At 46.6% G+C, this 22462-nt stretch overlaps 1 protein-coding gene across 3 annotated transcripts in view; it reads left to right on the top strand.

The window, feature by feature from the left end:
• PRDM2 (PR/SET domain 2) overlaps positions 1-22462 on the top strand; it is a 434311-nt gene that overhangs the window by 218718 nt on the left and 193131 nt on the right. For all 3 annotated transcript variants that reach the window (XM_086921861.1, XM_086921863.1, XM_086921862.1), the window contains one exon: positions 74-226. In XM_086921861.1, coding sequence (XP_086777987.1) covers positions 74-226 — 153 coding nt within the window. The remainder of the gene's footprint in view (positions 1-73; positions 227-22462) is intronic.

Raw genomic sequence — 22462 nt, forward strand, 5'->3', positions numbered from 1 at the left:
CATTTGTTCTGGATGACAAATGTTAATTGTATGCATTTGTTTATTGAAAGTAATTTCCATGATCTTCTATTAGGTATATTACCCAAACCTGGGATGGATGTGCATTGATGCTACTGATCCAAAGAAAGGGAGCTGGTTGCGGTATGTGAACTGGGCTCGGTCAGCAAAGGAACAAAATCTATGTCCTCTGGAAATCAAGAGAGCCATTTACTACAAAACGTTAAAGGTAGCAACCTCTTTAAATTCCAATTAGACTTGAGCCTCACATCCGTTTTTTCATGTCTTCATTTTAACTCTCACTGACTTGATTTCAAGTAGTTTACTTTTGGAGATGTTCTTTTTCTAGTGTTGATATATCTGCTTTCAGTGATTTGAAAATTGTTAGCACATGATCTACACATTGATTTTTAGAACGCTGTATAACCATCTTTCATTTAATGTGTGCAGATCTTGGTATCACATCACCTTTCTGTTAGATTGTATTCATTTCTTATTGACCTTTAACTAAAGATCATCAAGTCTGTTATTAGGTCAACTGTGATTGCTGCACGAACATGTAGGGACCTCATCGATATCGATACTGATATTAATGAAGGTGTATCTGCATACCATGAATGTGTGTATTGCCTACAGGAGCACAGTTTAATACTGATATTAATGAAGGTGTATCTGCAGACTATGAATGTGATGTGTGTATTGCCTACAAGAGCACAGTTTAGGGTGTTGAAACCGAATGGTGCAGCAGGTAATGTGTATGCTCAGAGTTTGGTGTGAGCAACAGCACTTGTCGGTGCTTGATTGGGTGAGCATCTTCAATGTGTGGCTTGTGTGTCTGAAATGTGAATTGTCAAAGAGCTTCTGATAGTGTTAGGAATGGGCTCTCTGGGATCGGAGTGGAAGTGTTGACATTCGGTCTTGCTACACCCCATGGAAGAGTAGCAAAGTGATTCGCCTGGCAAGAACTGCTTGAATGTGATGCTTTCTGCAATACGTAAGTGCTAATCCATTCACTATGTGAATCCTGTGTCACAACCTGTAGATTCCAAGGCCGACTTTTTATAGCTGCATGAGCTCAAGATGAGGAAGAGCCACTTGCAACCCAGGCAGCAAGTGGGCACCACAGGTCAGGCGACCACTAGTGGCTACCAAGCCTATAAGTGAGAAATGATCAGATGGGATCTGCCTTCTTGTCCATGGATGGCCTTTGCCTTGATCCCTGCTCAAAGCATGTTAGTCTCTTATGAAGTGAGAAAGGCCCATTACAGCTCGATGTACCCGGGACAGACTTAATCTCCTATTGGAGTGTGACCAATCGATGTGACTCTGATATCTGTGCTGTCAGTCCCTTAAACCTAATTCTGGTGAGTATCTCTCTGTAGCGAATAAACTAGTATTATGAGCCCTCTGTTTGTCAAGGAGCTCCTTTAGCGTATAAAGAACCAGGTATAGCACTCAGTGTGACGTGTGTGTCTTATTTACCAATGTGTTAGTGTTCTTGGGCCAGGCAACCAAAGGGGGGAGCACTTGTGTACAGCAACATATTATGTTTTTTTGTTTAGAACTGTTCCTAAACACCATGTTTACATACATATAACCAACATGCTCTACAAATGTAGGCATAAAGTGTCTGCTTCTTTGCACTTTGACCTATTTCTGCAGCACCTTTATGCATCACACAGTGGGTGGGTGTTAAGTATGTATTAACAAGGGACTGAACTAAACACTTATTTAAACAAAGTCCGATGTTATGTTAAAATTCTTGTAAAGCGCACTTACACCCAACGGTTTCATGGCGCTGTGAGCAAAAGAGGACGGACTGTCAGAAGTCAAGGTAACAGAGAGAAGGAGTTTTTAGTCATAAGCTTTACAGAACAAGAAAGTTTTCAGGAGGGACCTAAAATGGGCATAAGAAGTGGTAAGTCAGCTCCAGAGGGAGTGCATTCCAGCGCGAGGGGGCGAGAAACGAAAATCTGAGGCCACCATGCTTTTTGCGATTAAAAGTGGGAGTCGTGAGGAGGGCGAGATGGGAGGAACGAAGGTTGCGCGATGGGAGGTAGTGGTGAAGGAGGGAAGAAATAAAAACCGGGCCAAGGCTTTAAAGGTGATGCAACCTAATTTAAATTCACAGCGTTTGGCCACCGGGAGCCAGTGAAGGGTTTTAAGCAGGGGACGAACATGGTGGTGTCTGGGCTGATGAAAAATTAATCTTGCAGCCTGGTTCTGTACAAGCTGCAAACGGTTCAGCTGGTATGCAGGAATTCCGACATAGAGGGAGTTAGCTTAATCGATCCTGGAGATTACGAGTGCCAGAAGGGCCAGGGTAAGGGCCTCTGTAGTGAGGAAGCAAGATATTTTGCGGAACTTTCGAAGGTAGAAAAAGCTAGAAGAGATCACAGCATTAATATGGGGCTTCATCGAGAGGTCCTTACAAATAATAACTCCCAGACTCTTAGCAGAGTCGACAGGGCGAGAAGGAGAGCCAAGACACGAAGGCCAGAAGTTGGAACTCCGAGGATTGGAGACGCCCCCGATCAAGACCAACTCGGTCTTGTCGGGGTTGAGCTTTAGATGATTTTCTCCCATCCAATCACTGATAAGGCACAAGGTGGGTTGAAAGTTGTGAATGGATTGGTCAGAGGAATCAATGTCAAAAACCAACTGAATTTCATCCGCATAATTGAATGCGGTGACATTGCTTCCACGTAAAGAACGAATAAGGGGAGTGAGGTACAAATTAAAAAGGAGGGGAGAAAGGGAAGAACCCTGAGGGACATCACATGTCAACTTAACTTCATCCGCTGAAAAGTGGGAGAGGCGAACTGCCTTGTGCCGATTGCTTAAAAAGGAGCGAACCCACTCAAGGGCTGGCCCCTGGATGCCGGCATCTCTGACACGGCCGACCAGAATATCGTGTTCGACCGTGTCAAAAGCAGCCGACAAATCCAAGAGCACCAAGGCCTGGCTAATCTTGAGGTCCGCCCCTCTCCGCAGCTCCACCATCACTGAGAGTATGACTGACTCAGTCGAATGGGCGGGTCTAAAACCAGCCTGTTGGGAATCAAGGAACTGGGTATGTTCGATGAAGGAGCTCAAAAAGTTAGTGACACGGGCCTCCAAAACTTTACTAAGGAAGGAGGGAGATAGGACGAAAGTTACTCATCAGAGACTGATCGGCATTAGGCTTCTTTAGGATTGGTACCACTTCGGCGGTCTTAAAGGAGTCGGGGACCAGACTGAGTCGAAGGGAGTTGTTGAGAATTGTCAGGGGCGGCTTTGGACAGGCAGTAAAGGCCTCTCGCAAGACATGGGGGGGGGGGGGGGGCAGCAGTCTGGGGGAACCAGAGGCCACCTTTTTTTTTTTTTTTCAAAACCGTTTTTATTAAGAGTTCAAGCAAGATTCGGTACAGCCCTCCACAGTCAGGAGGAGACTGTCAATGACACATACGTAAAGGCACATCAATGAACCCAGAGTTTCAGAATAACATACCCCAAACCGTCCCCATCCCACCCATCCCCAAAAACGCCCTCCAACCCCGTTCCCAAACTACCCACCCCTTATCCCACCCTAACCCAGTGCACGTGATCACAGCTTAGCAACATGAGATGAAAAGCAAAGGCGGTGTCGGCCAGCAGCCTAGGGTACAGGATCCACATCTGGAGGCAGTACATCGTCAATGTCAATCCGGGGGTCAAGGGCCAGGCCCCTGTAGTCCGCCCACCGTTTCCAGATTTTGTAATGTTTGCGGGGACACCCCCGGGCTTCAAATACAGGCTGCTCCAGGCCCATGAGAAAGTCCAATCCTGCCTTCCATGCACCAAGCGGGGGGCACGTTCACTCTTCCAGGCCTGGGCCAGATCCCGCTTGGCCACCACCAGTCCTAGTAGCAACAGATGACGTTTGTAAATGTTACCCCCAACGTTTTCCAGGACATGAAGAAGGCCCAGCCTAGGGGTACGGGGCAGGTCCCACCCCAACACCTCTGACAGGCAGTCCCAAACCCCAGCCCAGAATCTAGTCAGTCTCTCACATGACCACACTGTATGGAAAAGTGTCCCCCTTTCAGTACCGCACCTCAGACACTCCGGAGCGGCTATAAGACCCGCTCGCCACAGACGGTCCCTAGTATAATATGCCCTGTGGAGGTATTTGAATTGGATAAAGCGAAGGCGGATGGCTATAGCAGGACCACGGGGAGATTCAAGGGCCTCACGCCAATCATCTTCATCCAAGGGGCCAACATCATTCTCCCAGGAGGCCTTCAATGTCGAGAGGGAAGGGGAGCAGTGCGTAACCAGGGAGCGGTATATCTGAGAGACCTTCTTGTCGCCCAGGTCTCCCATAAAAAGTTTTGCCTCAATGGGACTAAAGTCGGGGAGTTGCTCTAAGCCCACCAGGCTAGGGGCGAGGGCGTGGCGGAACTGGAGGTACCGGAAGAATTGGGACCTGGGCATGTTAAATTCAGAACTAAGGTCCTGAAAGGACTTAAGCGTAGTGCCAGTGAGGACATGGCCGAGGGACGAAATCCCGATCGCGTCCCAGCCGTCAAACCCGGACAGAGACGCCAGCGCCGGGAGCAAGCCATTACGCCATAACGGAGTCTCGGCCGTCAGTCTACCCCACCAACCCATACGGTGCAGGGCTTGTCGCCAGACCGCGAAGACCACCTGGGTGACTTTCGGCAGCAGTCTCCTCTGCCTGGCCGAGTATAGTAAGGTGTGGAGGGAGGCACCACCCATCAGAAAGTGCTCTAGAGCATAGGCCGGATCACTACGGTCTCCATACCACCACTCGTTAAGCACCAGGAGGTGGGAGGCCTGATAATAAGACAACAGATCCGCGGACGCCAAAGAGGCCACCTTTTTTAATAGAACAAAAAATTCCTCCTCCGAGATCGGGGGTATCTGTACAGCTAAATGGGGACTCGGAGTGGCGGGGATCAGTGTAGATAATGGCATACGGCGAGAAATACTATTTTTAATTTTAACAATTTTATCCACAAAAAAGGAGTTAAGGGAGTCACAAAGGGCTTGGGAAGGAAGAGGTTTAATGGTCACCTTGTCTGGGCGTGACAGTTCTTCCACAATGGAAAAGATATCTTTCGCCTTGGTGGCAGAATCTACAATTCTTTTAGAGAAATATAAGGTTTTAGCCTGAATAATGCTTTGCTTATAATCTTTAAGTAGGGCCGTAAATGCTAATTTTTTCTCTGGATTATAGTCTCGCCTCCAGCGACGCTCGGCCTGCCTAAGCGTAAGTTTTTTTCCTTTGAGTTCTTCTGAGAACGTTCTTTGCGCATCATGGGGACGTTTTAATTCAACACGTTTGAGTGGTGCCACAATATCTCTAGCTGATTCAAGCCAGTATCTCAGGTTCAAGGCCTGGGTGTTTGGGAGATCACACTCAGCAGGCGAGGAAGCACTGAGCAGGGTGCAAAATTCACTAATATCAGGCCTATTACAATTCCTGGCCAAAAGATTTCCCTCACGGGTTAGGCTAATGTGGGAGGCAGTGACAAGGGAGAATGAAATAATAGAGTGATCAGACCATGGACAGGAAGAATAAGAGGATTACTATTGTGGCAATAAAAGACAAAGTGACACTTAAGCATCTTAACAGATTACTGTGATCAACATGGTACAACATCTGGTTTAAAGAGCATTTGATTCCAGGCTGTATACCATGCAGTGTGCATGCTAGAACAACACAGTAGTATAGACTGACGGATTACAAGAGGAAAATGAATGCTGGGCGATGAAGGTAAACCAAAGTGCGCATTTGTACAACAAAACATGTAACCTGCACAAAGACTTTTGAAAATGAGCGGCTGACCATTATTTCAAAGTGTACGTGGGAGTAATGGGGCAGAGAGAACACTTGGGTATACCTTTAACCACTGGAGAATGCAAGATTGTCCATTGTTGACCAGCAATAATTAATTGATGGAAAGATCTGTTAGAATTGCCAAGGAAGTCAGAGTTGAAGACAAAAAGTACAGAAATGTAGTAAAGAAAAGTTAGCTGACTGTGACAATGATTGTCGAGGGAAGGCTTTCTTTCTAAATTTGTAAGTTTAGAACTATTCACAGCCAATTTGTGTTTTATTTTTTTTTAACTAATTTTATATAAGAAAATATATATGGACTAGAATTCATAGCAGTACATTAACCCAAAAAGAGGTTTACTATTGAGTGTTGTACCTAAAACATAAGTAAGGAATGCATAAATCACTGGAGATTCACGGGCAGGATCCAAATTGAAGTCACATTGGATCACAAAATCGTGAAACCTCCAAAACAAGCCACCAGAGTTCTAATAAAGACATGTCATATAGAAGTTCTGCTGCAACAGGTTGAATGAGCCTCTGATATCCTGAAAGAGTTGTCTCATTACCATCTGGTTTTGTACTCGACAAGCCTGCCTGGAAGCATAAGACTAAATGATTGCTACTTATTCTTTGACCAGCAAAAGCGGTCTGATTACATTTATCATCAGGACCCAAATTAAACTGGGTTACTCAGGAAGCATGCATTGCAATTATACATCATTTAAGAGGGAGAGAAAAAAATAAAAGTTCATAATCTTCGATAAGTGATACAACATTGGAAACATCTATGTGCCGGAGATTTCTGGATTCTCTTGAATACTCTAGGTGTACTTACGTGGAGAAGATAATTTCCATGTTCAGCACTGGCGCTCACATATTTGAAATGGTTAGAAAAGAGGTCCAAATAAAGTAGAACCAACCACTATCTGTTAGCAAGAGTGTGCTGACATTGATTCACTGGGACCTTGGAAAGTGATTCCAGACTTGAAGGGTTCAGGGACATGGCTAGAGCTGTAATAAAGAATAGTCTTTGACATAAGTGAAAAAAACTGAATACCATAAGAACTAAGCCCTCTGAATTAACTTGTAATCATTGCATAGGAATCATGGGGGAATTTTAACAAAGAAACCAAGGCAGGGCTGAGAGGGTACTGTGTGGCAGACGGTACTCACCTGGAGGCCTGTGCTCGGCGTTCTGTCCTCCCCGCCCCGGTCCGACGCGGTAGCCAGTACCGTTGCGCGGAGGGCGGGGTAGGTAGAGCCAGGCACTTCCGGGTGCGGCGGTTAGCGCTCTAGTTGGAGGGAGCGATTAAAGATAAAGGACCCGTGCCTCAGCGGCCGAGCAGCGGGCGCGCCATCAGCGCCGAAGACAAGCCCGTCTGCGCCCGTCCGCTGCCGTACAGGACTAGGTGCCAGACTCCCTTCCGGTCCCCCCACTGTAATATAATGCTAAACAACTGCTGGACCTAAGACCGGGGCTGGGAATAAGTGTGCACTTAGTATAACACTAACCTCAGAACATAAAAGATGTAACTATTGCCCGTTCACTCTGGCCCAGCAGCTCAAAATGATAAGACTATCCCTCATTAATTGTAGATCTTTAGGGAAGCATAAAATGGATGTTCACGACTTACTAATAGATGGACAGTTGCATGCCCTGTTCTTAACAGAAACGTGGCTAAATGAAGACTCTGCACCTGACATAATAGATTCATTATCACCGGGATACGATATCAACAGGATAGATAGACCCACGGGGCGGGGAGGCGGACTAGCCATAATTTTTAAATCCGAAATAAACTTACATTGGAGTTAGCTGATATTAAGGAGAGTGAAGCTGGCTTCTTCTCCATCATAGGCCGGGAAAGACAGGTCCTGAAAGGATTCCTAGTCTATAGGCCTCCGGGCCCAGCGACCAGATTTACGGACAGCCTGATAGACTGTTTGGTACAGCCAGCCCTAAGATATGAGAGATTGTTACTCTTGGGGGACCTAAATCTCCACTTTGATGATCCCATCAACACAGAGGCACTGGAGATCCGTAATGATCTGGCAGCGATGCATATGACCCTTAAATCGGAACTCCCTACCCATGGTCGTGGCCACTTATTAGATCCGATCTTCTCCAATTGGGAGCTGATGGCCGTTGATCCCCCAGTGCCTGTGGTGTGGTCGGATCACTATCAGATTTCCTTTAAGATAGAGGCACAGATGGAGAGAGTAGATAAGACGGAAGATATAACTAGCCGCATGAAATGGGCAGGCTTCTCCAGAGATAAATTTGAAGATCTTCTTGGACAGGGTGAACCCCCAGAGGGTCTAGAGATTGAGGTGGCATGCGAAGCACTGGACATCCGCATCTCACGAGCGCTGGACTACAGAGCACCCTGGACCAAAAATAGACCATGGAGGCAAACTAAATCTGCGCCATGTTTGGGCCCGAACTCGTTAAGGAAAAGGCTGCGTGCAAACGGCTCGAAAGACGCTGGAGGAAAGGCTTCTCCATCGCCGACAGGGTGGATTATAAAATCAGATTCAAGAGCTACCATGCTTTGATTAGGAAATACCGGACCTCTTACTATAAGGACAGAATAGAGGGAGCTGATAACTCAGCTGAAGAATTGTTTGCTGTGTTTAAGGAAGCATCCTCTCTGTCCAGCTCCACTGCACCTCTGAAAGGTTCTGTAGAATTCTGTGATCGCGTGGCACAGTTCTTTGCGGATAAAGTGGGGAAAATGTATTCCTCTTTTCCGGCGGAGGCTAGAACAGATGGTAAGATAGAAGAGGTCAATGTAAAACATAAAGGATCTGAGTTACTAGTATCCTTTAGCACCCCCCAGCAAGACATCTTAATTGATATAGCGTCTAAAATTAAATCGGGTTCCCCTAATGACCCGGCGCCCGCAAGAATACTCAGGGAAAGCATAAAAACTCTGGAACCCCACATACGACATCTGTTAGATCTCTCCTTTGGTCGGGGAGTGTCCCGTCAGCCTGGAAAGAGGCTGTGGTGCTCCCGCTCAAGAAAAAACCTAATATTAGCACAGAGCAATTAGACAACTTGCGTCCAATCTATCTTCTCCCCTATTTCTCTAAAATTGCGGAGAAAGTTGTCAACATACAACTGACAGAACACATTGAAACATGTAAATTACTCCACCCCACAAAATCAGGCTTTCGAGCGTCCTACTCGACCGAATCTGCCCTACTTCTATCAACAGAAACCATTCGTAAGTTGGTGGATGAAGGTCAGACAACAGCACTTATCCTTTTGGATTTAAGTGCTGCTTTCGACACTGTAGTACATCACATCTTGCTGCAGTGTCTAAAAAAAGGGGGAGTGGCAGGAAGAGCTTTTGAGTGGCTGGAATCGTTCCTTCAGAATCGCAGCTTCCAAGTAGCCCATGGACCCTATCGGTCGAAGAGTACCAGGCTGAATCAGGGGGTGCCTCAAGGGTCCAGTTTGAGCCCCACCCTTTTTAACCTCTACGTAACTCCGATAGCAGAGATCACAGAAAGGTTTTGGGTACAAGTGGTAACCTACGCTGACGACACCCAACTTGTGGTGTCTCTCGCTCAACCAGATGAGGCAGCAGCCAGTAACTTCTCGATGCGCCTACAGGAAATAGCGGCCTGGATGGCCATTAATTGCCTGAAATTAAACAGAAGTAAGACCGAAGTGCTGGTGGTGGGAAACGCACCGTCTGTGTGGACATCGGCATGGTGGCGCAGGTGCTGTGGCCTCAACCCTGTCCCAGCGAACAAGTTAGAAATGTAGGTATTTGGCTAGATAATAAAATCTCTTACAAACACCATACCAGACGCGTGGCAGGACAATACTTTGGTATTCTGAAGAGTATGCGTAACACACTGGATCTACTCCCTACTTCGGCCAGGAAAACCCTTGTCCATGCTCTTGTCACATCTAGGCTGGACTATGGGAACGTCCTATACCTGGGAGCTAATGTCAAGTGCATCACTCGGTTACAGCGTATACAAAATGCGGCTGCCCGTATGATCCTGATGCTTCCCAAAATACCGTCATCTAAGAAAGCCCTTGAATCCCTTCACTGGCTGCCTATTAAAGAACGGGTGCTCCATAAAACCCTGCTGATTAGTCACTGTATCATGCGGGGGAAAGGACCTTCCTACCTCTTGGACCTACTGACCCGGTATACTCCTATGCGCCATTTGAGATCTTCCGGGACAGGGCTGATTAAGGTCCCTAGGTTTGAAAGAGCTCGGATGGGTGGGCGCTCCTTCTGAGTTCAGGCTGCTCAACACTGGACCAGACTCCCACCCGAAATGCGAACAGAGACCTCGGAACGCATATTCCGGAAACAACTGAAAACCTACCTCTTCCCTCTGGCTAGAGAATGAGGAGGTTTCGCATCTGAGGACTGAATACTTGCCTGCTCAACTGATGCTAGCTACGCCACAGCGCGGAGACACACTGATCTCAGTGTAACCAGGCGCTTTATAAAACTTTTTATTATTATTATTTATTAACAAGAGCACCTGGATTTGGCATGTTGTCATCAGAAGTTGGTGTCCTTCGTGCCCTTGCAAAGTTGGTTACTGTGAATCGTAGAAAATGAAAAATAGAAACTGTTTGTCAGTCTCTATCCATTCCTGAAACATTTGCTTGAATGTACAGAGCATCATACTGCTTCTTGTTAAGAACACTGATGTGATAGTCTTCAGTAGAGGGAAGCAACTTGTATGGTAAAGTCTTCACATTAGCTCCATTTCCTCCAGGGGAGGTGTCTGTACTTATAATCTCTTTTTGTGGAAGTGGAGGACATAGAGTAGGTCTGCTCTATTGTTCTGCACATACTACTTATGTATTGGTCCCTCTGTCCTTCAATACCAGGGGCTCCCTTTATTTGTTTTCATTTAAGTGGACAAGCCACTAGGCAGAGAGCCACTTTAACAGACAACACAATTGCCTCTGACTGTTTCAATAAACACAGTTGTAGAAAATAAGGAATAAAAGTGGATAATTAGTCAATGAAGTAAAGTCTGAAGGTTTGTATTTTTAAATCCTTCTGGAATGTAAGAAGGTTCAGATTTAGTCTGAGAACTCCACAATTTTGGAGTTCGGGTTTTGCTGTAATTCTTTAAATATTAATGCAATTAACAACAAATAGTGGAATAGAGACTGCATGGGAGGCAGTACTACAGATAGGGGGCCAGTGGCCCTGATAGACCCACCAGGAATATCCCCTGATCTGTGTTTGGGGCATACATGTGTATGATCACTTAGTTGCGGCCCTCTAACCGGCCTACCACCACCACATACCTACACGCTGGATTAAAAAGGGCTCCTGTGTGTTGGAAAGGGACTCCTGCGTGTATCAAAGTTAGTGTTCCCTACTGTGGCATTCATCTTTACACAAAAGAAATGGGACTCAATCTCTCATCCTCACTAAATATCATATCCGATTTCAATGTATTCAGTTCAACATTCTAGATAGAGCTGACCTGCCCCGGCATGCCTAGGAAAAATCTATAACACTGTGAATTCTACATGCCCTTGTTGCTAAACTGAGGACGCAGACATTAAATCCATATTTTGGAACTGCCAAATCTATACCACCTTGTGGCTTGAAATAGCTAATACGCTTGCACTTGTCAGAGGCCGCTTTGACTTGCAGAGCTTAGAAAGTTGTATCCTGAGCCACTTAAAGTGCCTCAAAGTGGGGAGATTTAACAGCTGATTCCTGGACTTGGCATTTCTCCTCACAAGACCTACTCTCACCAAGAAATGGAAGGCCATCTCTCTGCCAGATATTACCTATTGGCATGACACAGTAACACGTTGGGCTGAAATGGGTTCTGTCTCTCTGCATAAAGAGGCCAGGGGCCTCTGGAATCGGGCCATAGCATTAAAATGGGACGAGATATTATCCACATTTAAGAATCAACAAAAAGATCACACACTGCTGCCATGTGGGGTATCCCATATTGTCAAACCTCAGTCAGTACCATCCTTACTCTAAACTGTGAACATTGCATAGCCCAACCAAGCCACACCATCAGTGCAATGATAGCCATGAGAGCATGGAGGGCCACCTACACTATTTCCTCAGAACAAGCAATAATAATGACTACTTTTTTACCCCAGTTGATATACAGTAATATTGCTCCTCAGACCATTCTTCGACTTTTAATTTTTTTGTTCTATTCCTTGGTGCAACAGTGACACAATCTTCTGCCTGCTCCTGCAAATGCTGATTATTTCTTATTTACTACAATGTAAATCTGTGATTAACTCACTTCATCCTGATGTAATAATAATGGAATAAATATATTGTGTCATTGATCACATCAACATCAAAATGTCAGTGTCACCCAGGATAAGCAAAAGTCGTCTGAACTAAGGGACATGGCAAGGTTTCGGTTGCTGAGCTAAACAGCACGTTATTCCTTACTTGTGGGCGTTGTTGTGATAGGCAGAATATCAGGGCCTCAGAGGTCGAAAGTGGAAGAAATCTCCATCAGGTAGGATTAAAGCAGGGACACAGCATCTCTGGTGAGAAGGGCCCCACACTACCTCAAACATAGGTAGCATGTCATTGAGTTTGTAGGAGATCAGTTCATGGAAAATTATTTGGTATAATTTGATCCTCCATCAGTATTGGATGGCAAGGTAGGATGTCGCCAGTGCCATAGAATCCATAGCTTAGCCACGACCAGCAAGGAAGCTAACCATCTAGGCTCATGCAACGTCCAGTTTGGGTGATCTGAAATGTCATTGAGAAGTGCAAACTGGGGAAAGACCAAGATCAGTGTTTGGCCATTCTGTCTGAGAAAGTCCCACACGTGTTCCCAAAAAGATGAAAGTGGCAAGCAAGACCGCTGGATATGAAACGAGTCATGGTGCTCTGCACTGCATCTCCAACAGAGGTCATGTGGCAAGAACTTCACCTGTTTGAGCTTCCAGCAAGACCCATACCAGTCGTTCAGGGACCTGAAATATAAGAATTTCAGGTGGGACTCCTGGAGGACTTTACCGTTGTCAAGGGGCACCGATGCCCAAACATCTGGGATTTAAGGCTTCCCCAAAAGTGGTTGCCACCACAGTCTAATAGCCATTAGGGTCGGCAGTGAATGAGGAATTATAAAAAGGACCCCATGGAGGCCCGATGCCACTCCACTGTACCACCCAGAGCCTGTAGATGAGGAGACGGGACTATTCCACTGGAGTGATGCCACGGGCAGAGCTGAGACAATGAATCAGTTGGTGACAGTGGCAGGAGTCATTAGCCGAGAGCCCATATTCAGCAGGAAGGATTGTTAATGATTTGAGCCTCTCACCATCAAAGAAATGATAAGTCTGCCATATACCAGGGTCATACCAGGACTCCCAGTGGAAGAGCCACTGTCTATACACAGAGCTGCCTTGTGCCACAAAGGGGACATATGATGTAGAAAAGAGGAGATTCCTACAAGTTTATAGACATCTCTGTATTCTGCGTCAGTCGTAGCCACACCAGGTTCAGGGCAGCAGTGTAGAGGGCTGGTCACACTTAAGGAGGTGACACTCTAGGTGTATCCACAATGGTACCTCGCGGCCCTGGTGCATGTGAGGAACGAGCTGGGAGAGGTGAAAGGCCAGACTATAGGAAGCCATGTCGGGGAGCCTCACACTGCCCGCTACAGTATCCACTCATAGGCTGGTCATAGCTTAAGCACTCTCCAAATGTAAGATCTTATGTCCGCCTCGATGTATGCCAGAAATGGTTTGGGTCTCTTGAGGGGCAGAATTCGGAAGAGGTAGTTGAGCAGGGCACCAAAGTCATTTTCACCATTTGGACCCTTCCCCAAAGTGACAGGTTGTGGTGAGGCACTTCATGAAGTCCTGCTGTAGCGTTCCGTTAAGAGGATGAGAGTGTCATCCATCATCCAACAGAGCCCCCTGTTGACTCGAGTATAAATGTCATGTGGTGCTGCATTCATAGGTGGTAGATTTAGTCATGTGTTGGGCCTTGCTTTTGGATTAATTCATTTTGTAGCCTGGGATCGCAGAAAAGTCCTCTATGATGGACATCACTGTGGCAATGAAAGACCTCGGGCAGGATAAGAGAAGCAGGGCATTGTCCGCATAGAGTACAACCTGAACCTCTCCACTTGGAGATTGATTTCTGCCTCCCACGCCCCACTGGTGAAGGCCAGCAAAAGCTCTATTGCAATAATTAAGAGTGGTGTGGACAGCGGGCATCCCTGGCGGGTACCTCTATTGTTCATAAAGGGGTCCGGGCAGAAGCCTTCACAGGACACTTTGGCTGTTGAAAATCATACAATAGGTGAACCTTAGTGAGGAGGTTGCTCCCAGACCTATGTGCGACAGGACCTGGAACAGGTATGGCCTCTCTACCTGGTCAAAGGCTCCAACGTGTCACTGCTCACATGCCAAAGGAGGTGGACTAGGGTTTGAAGGTGGTTGCAGGAGCTGCGGCCCAAGGCAAAGTCCACTCATGGTTCATGGAGGAGCTGGGGGATTGCCCTCCCCAGACAGTTTGCGAATATTTTATCCATATTCTTAGATCGACATTGAGGAGGGATAGTGGACGATAGTTGGCACAATTCAGGAGGTCCTTGTTATACTTTGGAGGAAGGGTGATAACCACTTTGTTGAATATTGCTCTCAGAGAATGATTCTCCACTGCAGCACAGAAAGCCCAAGTCAGACGGGTTATAACCAGGCCCTTCGCCATTTTGTAAAACTCACCGGGAAACCCATCTTCACCTGGGGATTTATAGATTGGGAGCGCTACCAATGCCTCATCCACATCCTCCTCTGTGAAATCCCCAAACATCAGATCCCAACCCTCTTTGTTAACGGTGAGTAGATGCAGTGATCCCTAAACAGCTTCAATCTGTTCGGGAGAGGCTCTAGAGTCTGAGGAGTACAAAGATTACTAGAAGGGCACAAATTTATAAACTATAACACTAGGGTGTACCAGGAGTTAACCCCAACGATTTCTGTATGACCAGAATGGCTAGGTGGGATTCCTTCTCTCTTAGTTGGGCAGCCATGATGCTCCCAGCTTTCTCCCTATGATTATAGTGACACCAGTGAAGCTTGACCAAAGCTTTTTTGCTCGCGTCTGAGAAAAAAAGAGTTGAGACGTCTCTTTGCCAGTTCTAGCCTGTTCTGCAATGTGGGGGTGGGACTGGTGATGCTTCAAGGTGCCAACCTTCAACTGTAGTGAGTGGAGTTCCACCTGGGCTTTGTGTTTCGCTAACGCTGGATTCTGCATCACCCTCCCTCTCAGCGTTGTCTTTCCCACAGTCCAGAGTACTCTATGGGAGCCCACCTAGCCTTGTCCGTGAAATAGGAACCAGTGTGGTTGCAAAGCTGTTCCTTGCCCTCGGGGCACTTGTTGGCAATCACCCTTGTACGTCACTGGGCTGAAGTAGCGGAGGTGGGGGGGACACAACCGGTTTCACTCCTAACTGAACTGGAATATGGTCTACAATGGCTCCCTCTAGGATAGCGTGGTTTGTGATGTGATGGAGCAGTCTACCTTGCATGAGGTAATAGTCAATGTGGGACCGGGTTCCTCATGGCCAGAAGAAAAAAGTATAATCCCTATCGAATGGGTGGCGCAAACGCCACACCTCTACCAAGGTATGATAATCCTGCAGGTCTTTCTGTCTGGTGGTGAGAGTTTATCCGTCCGGTATGGTCCAAGGACTGATCCGAGGCTAAATTCCAGTTGCCCTCCAGGAGGACAGGAGATGATCCAAAGGACATAAGAAGCCTGGTCAGCTGAGCATAGAAGCAAGACTTATTCACTCTAGGAACAGACCAGCACCACTGAACGCTCCAGGATCCATAGCTTTGCCACAGCCCCACAAACTCTTGAGGACCATACACAGCAGATGTTTTGCATCAAGGGCAGCCATCCCGCTCTACTTCGAGCAGCTGTTCACTTTAGAAGGCTCACCTTGGTCATCCACTGTTCTACTACTACTAACATCCCCCCCCCCCCTCCCCACCAATATGCGTTTTAGCCTCAATGACTGGGTCTCCTGAAGTAATCCATTATCTGTGTTTTGTGTGTAGATAGTGTAAATTATTTTTGCTCTAGATATAGTGGGCCAAGCCACTGACCTCTCATGACAATATAATATGCGGCTGAGTTACTGCCATGGGAAGCCCCAGGAGAGACTGTTGCCTTCAGAGACTGCAGTACTCCACGGGAAGGGTGAGTGGTAGGTAAGGAGCAGTAACTCCTGGCTGATGTGGTACTACAAAAAAAAGGGGAGGAGGGAAGATGGAGTACACAGACGCCCTCGAGGGAAAGAGCAGAGACTAACCTACAAACTTCAGACCGAGAGCTTGAGCCTATGCTGGACAGGGCTATAACAAACCCCTTCCCACCTGCGTAGCACTAGATTTAGGAAGATATGAGAGGTCTGAAGGAAGGAATGCAGGTTATATCTACCAGACTCGAGGATATTCTATTTTGTTCCCAGTGCATCTAGGTGAACCACACGCATAGGCAAGGGTTAGGAGCCTCTGCCATGGTCAGTGCCCGCAGCACTGCCACCCAGGCGGAGACATATAAGAGGGCCTATTTGTCGAAAGGCGCCACGGTCAGAGCAGGTAAGAGTGGCCACGCCTGCCAGTGCGGGTAACTAGACAGACATGAAGGCTGTGGCCCGGAGGACTGAAAGGCAAAACAAAAAAGCAAACACCAATGATGCAAAGAAAACGACAAACGCAGCACTACTGTGAGCCAGCAAAGTGAAAGGATGAAGAAAGGCCTGTAGCCTCTTTCCCCACAAGGTCTTAGTAGGTAGGTCAAATGCTCTTGCTCTTTGAGTTGGCCCGAACGAGGCCGGAAAGAAACCACTGAGGAAGGGAGAGGCAACATAACCCAAAACTTGGTCGCAGCAGAGACACTAGGCCACAGAAGAGCTGGCGTGCTGTGGGACAAGCAAGGCCTGCTGCACCCAGCAGTTGCCCTAGTCCGAGCTGGTCCGTTGTCAGATGTGGGGGTATCCACAGATCCCTCAGATGGCACCCGTACCGTTGTCCTTGATGGCTCTGGACAGCAGGTATCAGGCCGGGGTCTGGGCCAAGGGCAGGGCATGCCACATCTCCAGTCCAGAGGAACAACCTGCTCCCAGGATGCTGCCTCCTAGAATAGGCAGCTGTCGATGCAGCATGGTTATCGGTAACCCAGGGGGTCAAAATTGTGCATGGAGAGTTATCAGACTAAGGTTCCCAGCTGTGAAAAATGCCAAAGATGTGGGCAGCTGAATTACTTTGATCTCCCTCTGGAGGTAGCTCATGTCATCTTGGCAGCAAGTCGTCCCTCGACAAAGACCACATGCGCCTTTAGTGATTACAAGTTTGTGTTTTGGTGCAGAAAACACCAAAATGACCTGATCCAGGCCCAATTCAATCCAGTTGCTTGATGTCTTGTTGGAAATTGGGTTACCGGTTGAGGGGAGTGGATGTGAAATCCTTCTCGAGTAGCAATCACAATTTCTGTTAAGGTGAAGTCACAGCAAACCCCAAATTAACCTGTGCTTATCCCTCTGGTAGGTTGGCAACAAAGTTGATCCTTTTGGGCATCATGGACTGTTGTTGCTGGAGCTTCGCATTGGCAGTCATGACGAGCTATTGATGCTGCATCACGAAGTGGAGATCTCATGCTGCTGGCAGTTTTCAGTGGTTGCTGTGTTACGAAGAGTCGCGGTTACTGGAACTTTGCGTTTGGCTGGCGGCGCTGGCAGCAAGATCTTGGCACGAACTGGCCCGCTGGCACTTGTGAAGAGCCCAAAATTTTAGGAGAGCTCAACTGAGGCCACACCAAGAGTCCAGTGCCTGAAGGGTGCCATTTGAGATTCAAGAATTGACTCCGGCAGGTCCAGATACAGGTCCAAGCAGCATGTCCTCTGGGCAGTTGCAGGGAGTGATCCTGTGGAACCTTCTCATGTCCCTGTAGTTCAAAACAGGAGATCAGCTGTTGACCCATGAAATCACTTCAGCCTGAGATGAACTGTGCAGGTTCTGTCTTCCTTCTCTGCAACCAAAGTGGCAGTCATTCTGGCAGCAAAGCAGCACAGCAGTATCTTTTCTGCAGTATCCACAGGTCCAGGAGTATTCGGAAGAGTTGGGTCCGAGGGTCCAAACTTTATACTTGATACCCACTTTGAAGTAGAGGAAGGGAAGTCCTTGAAGTTCATTGCCTCCTCTGCCCTGGCTCCAAGCTGGCTGTGTGAGCAAAGAATTGGTGAAAAGTCCTTTGTGTGGAGGTAGGGCACAGCCAGTTGCAAGCGGGGTGGGCACAGCTCCTGCCCTCCCACGCCTCCCATCCTTCACGTTGATGTTCCCTCCAGGCACACCTAATCTCTCTATTGTGTGGATTCCTGAGTGAAATAAGCAAAGTCCAACTGTCTGCTATGTCCAGTCAAGTGACCCAGGGATAGACTGAAGGGACCAAATAGTTAGGGCTTTCTAAAAGTGGCATTTTTAAAATTGTAATCAAAATTGAACGTTACCATTTAAGAGGATTTTTAATCCCAATTTCTCAGACACCAAACATGAAATGTTTAACCTGTTCCTAATCAAAAGTTAGCCCTTATTAAATGTAAGAAGGCAACCCAATGTTATCCTACGGGAGAGGTAGGCCTTGCAGTACTTCAAAATTAATGTAATCGTTTTTCTCTACCAGGATATGTAAAACGAAAAAGTGCATGTCCAACTTTTAAAATACACCTCACCCTGCCCTATGGGTTGATTAAGGCTTACCCTAGGGGTGACTTATATTTATTATAATGGAAGGTTTAGGCCCAAAAGGGTTGTTTTTTCATGTCGAAAGCAGTTTAAAACTGCACACACTGACTGCAATGGCAGGCCTGAGATATGTTTAAATGGCTCACTAGTGGCATTTAATTTGCAGGCCTGAGCTACATGTAATACCACTTTACTATGGAGTTAAAAGTAAAGTAAGTGCCAATTGGGTGTACTGCAATGTTACCATGTTTAAAGGAGAGAGCAGACACACTTTAGCACCGGTTAGCAGTACTAAAGTGCACAGAGCCATAAGGCCAACAAAAACAAAAAAATGGAGGAGTAAGGAACAACTGATGGGTCTAACATTCCTCTTGTTTGTCTCATCCGACAAGGCTTTGCTTTGTGCATGGTTGAACTTTCTTTCGGCTAATGCTTGTTCAACCTTCCCTGCTTAAATCACTGGATGTGATGAGGTTTTTGAAAGGGTTGCAGCATCGGTTTCCCCCCTTCTCATTGTGGGATGTCCCAATTGGACCTCAATCTCATCCTTTCTTATTCGATGTGTACTCAATTCGAATCGCTCCCCAGCTGTTCTACAGCTCCTCAGGCACTGAGCGCTTATTATTTGTGGATATCTATTTCTTTTTATTTATGCGAGCACCGGTTCCAGCATACCCCAGAAGCCCCGGTCGGCACTCCTGACTTCTGTTTCATTTTGAGGTTAGTACTTAGAGGAATGTTTTACCCTGCGATAATATGGAGTGCCTTGTAAATCCTGAGGTGCACTGTCGGAGGTCAGCGGTGGGTGCAAGACTTCAGGCAGTAGGTGAGCAGCCCTGCACCGGCACAAAAGGCAACACAGGCCCACTCCCAGGGGTTAATCAGCAAAGAGGACGACGCTCACGCCCCGTCCAGTGCTTAAATGGCCATCTGTCTTTTGCACGCGATGGGCTCGTCGGTCAGGGTTTCTTAAAGGGGGAGGGTGGCATGCTTAGTGGCCAAGGAGCCAGTGCACCCCTCCCCACAGCACACCACGCTCCTCACCCTTCAGCGAGTTTGCCACATGTACCGCACACATCCTAATTACTGTTACAATACCCTCACCATCTCCATATTTCACCGCACTCCCCACTGTTACAACATTCACCACACTCTGCCTGCTTAGCACGTTTGCCACAGTCATCTAATTTTTCAACACTATCTCACTCAAAACGTTCAGCGTATTTATAAAATCCATGCCCCATATTCTCCACACCAACCAGATAATACATACCAGACCCAGATATTCACTGCACCCAGCACTCACAGCACACTCATCAGATACCCCCGGAAATTTTTAAAGGATATTAGCTCCAACAGATTTCCTCAACCACACCATGGCCATTCCTAAACGTGAATATGGAGTAAATGTCGCACTTTCGTATTGCTACTTACCACACAGCTCGCTGATTTTTGCTTCCTTCCCGTTCCAGCTCCGTTTAGTAAACTGCCTTCTCCAATGCCAGATACACTAACCAACATTTTTAGTGTTTCTTTTCCCATTAAAAGTAAACAAGCATTAAAAATGCAATAGGTCTCGCCTTTTATTAAGTTAAAGCCATTTGCTTTGCTATATAATACCATTAGCAAAGCACATGGCTTTAACTTAATCAGAGGCGAGACCTATTGCATTTTCAGTGCTTGTTTGTATTTCTGTCACAACTTTCTCCCTTGACTTCACTTTAGTGAAGTGCCCATTGTCGGACAGAAATAAATGTGTCAACAATAATCTGTAATGCTGCATTATGTATCTTCCACGCTCATACAGAACTGTAAAACTTCAAATATTTTGAGGACACCCCTCAAAGACCCTAAGGCATGTGAATAAGGTAAAGGATTACATACACAATAATAGGCAGTGAGTCTGTGGTGGGATCGTTGATGGAAATGCCATAAGATGGAAAAGGGCTTCCACTACCATCATGGAAGCCATGATAAGACTCTTCAAGAAAGAGGTCTCAAATATGTTTCTGTTAGGGATGTGTACTCTTCCAGCAACCTTTGCCATCAAATAATTGTATGATGTTGAGAACCCTCTTGACATGAAGACTGCACTGTCCAGAAACGTATTGATGTCAAATCAAATCAAATCAAATAACTTTATTCGATTCCACAAAGGAGTCATAAAAGTATACACTAATATCATAAAACCACAATACATATATGCATACCTAAAATTTACAATACATTAAAAATAGCCTCAATCGGACATAAAGTGCAAAGTTGGTTTATCAACAGGGCAACAGAAGAAACATTTATGAATAGTTTACTTTGGGTAGAAGTCGTGTAAATCCCAGACGGATATAGGGCCGTCTCCTTTTTGGGGTGGGTAAGATCGTAGAAGGGGGACAATGTTCCTATCTCTAAATTTTACTAGGACCAGATCCCCACTAATATCTTTAGTTAGAGACCCTAGCCAGCCTACCCTTTTAACACTCATGATACCTCCGTCATGATCATGTGCAAGTGGTCTGTTTTTGGAAAGCCAGAATATGACCTTATTTAAAAGTTCCTGACGGCTTTCAAATTTCCCACGACAGGGTGCCGGTATTCCTGATAAAACAAGAACAAATGGGGCGGCTTCAGGGGGCAAGTGTATCGATTCTAGGCTACTTAGACTTGGGTCCTCTCTGGCGGCAATATGCCTATTAAACCCAGGTTTAGGAACGGCTTTGGGTATAGCAGGTTTCTTAAGAAGCTGTGGAGAAGTTTGGGAGTATTTACTTAGATTAGTAGACAAAGGAACTTTTGTTGTAGTGGACAAATCAGAGCCATTGGGTATTGCCTTCTTAAGGGTGGAGGGGGAATTAATTGTAGTATTTATCTCTTTTGTTATGGAGATAGCCGTAAGGGGTCTTCCCCCGTTAGATGGGTCATTATTAGGTGGTTTGAGATTGGCTAAAATAATTCTCTCAATGCCCGTTATCCTATCACCCAGGGCGTTGATTTTTCCTACCAGTGGTGATACGATAGAATTAAATAATAACTCTATCTGAGACAGTAAAAGTACTTGGTCTACGTAAGTGCCATACTCCGCCATAATTAAGGGGGGGTTGGTGACTTGCGATATAGGACCATCGCACGATTTTGGTGTGTTTAGATGATTCCCACTTTCAATAATCTCGTCATGCTTCCTTTTCTCATTAGGGCCCTGAAACAAGGCAACACCTTGGGTATTGTCTATTAAAGATGGTAGGAGTAAGTCACATGGTTTCCTAATTGGGGAAGAAATGCTAGTGCCTTTTACATGGAATGGGGATGCCACTGGGGCATACTTAGTGCCGCATAGAGAATTCATTTCCTCCCAAAAAGATAAATTCTGTGAGCTAACAAGGTTCAAAGGGGAAGATTGCCTAGTGTCTATCAATTGTCGCAACTCGTTCGCATCATCACAAAGAGTGGGCAGTAATCGATTGGTCACCGTAAAGTTCAGGGTCCCCTGTCCTGGGTCAAGTGTTTGAGAAGATTTCTTATTGATTTGCTTAAGTGACATAGTGCAACCTGGTAATATAATAACGAGGGAAACAGACACACTAACCAAGAAGTAATATGGGTATGAATCAAACGAAGTACTACCACTGGTTGCGGTGCCAAGGGGGGGTGGCCCGTCCCGTCCTCCTCGGTCCTATGAGGGCCTTGGAGGGCCCGCCCTTTGCCCGGGCTTTGCCCCGGGCTATGTCCCGCGCGCGTCCCGCGGCGCGGGATTAAAGGCGAGATTTAAACCTTACAGGCGGGGGGCGGGGACGCCGAGGGAAGAGGCATCAGCTGGGGAGCAGAGAGCCTGCTGGTCCTCGCAGTCCCTCGGCGTCGGGTACAATCAGAGTCCTTTTCCCCTCGGC

The sequence above is a fragment of the Lissotriton vulgaris genome, chromosome 5 (assembly GCF_964263255.1).
Source record: "Lissotriton vulgaris chromosome 5, aLisVul1.2, whole genome shotgun sequence".
NCBI classification, from domain to species: Eukaryota; Metazoa; Chordata; class Amphibia; order Caudata; family Salamandridae; genus Lissotriton; species Lissotriton vulgaris.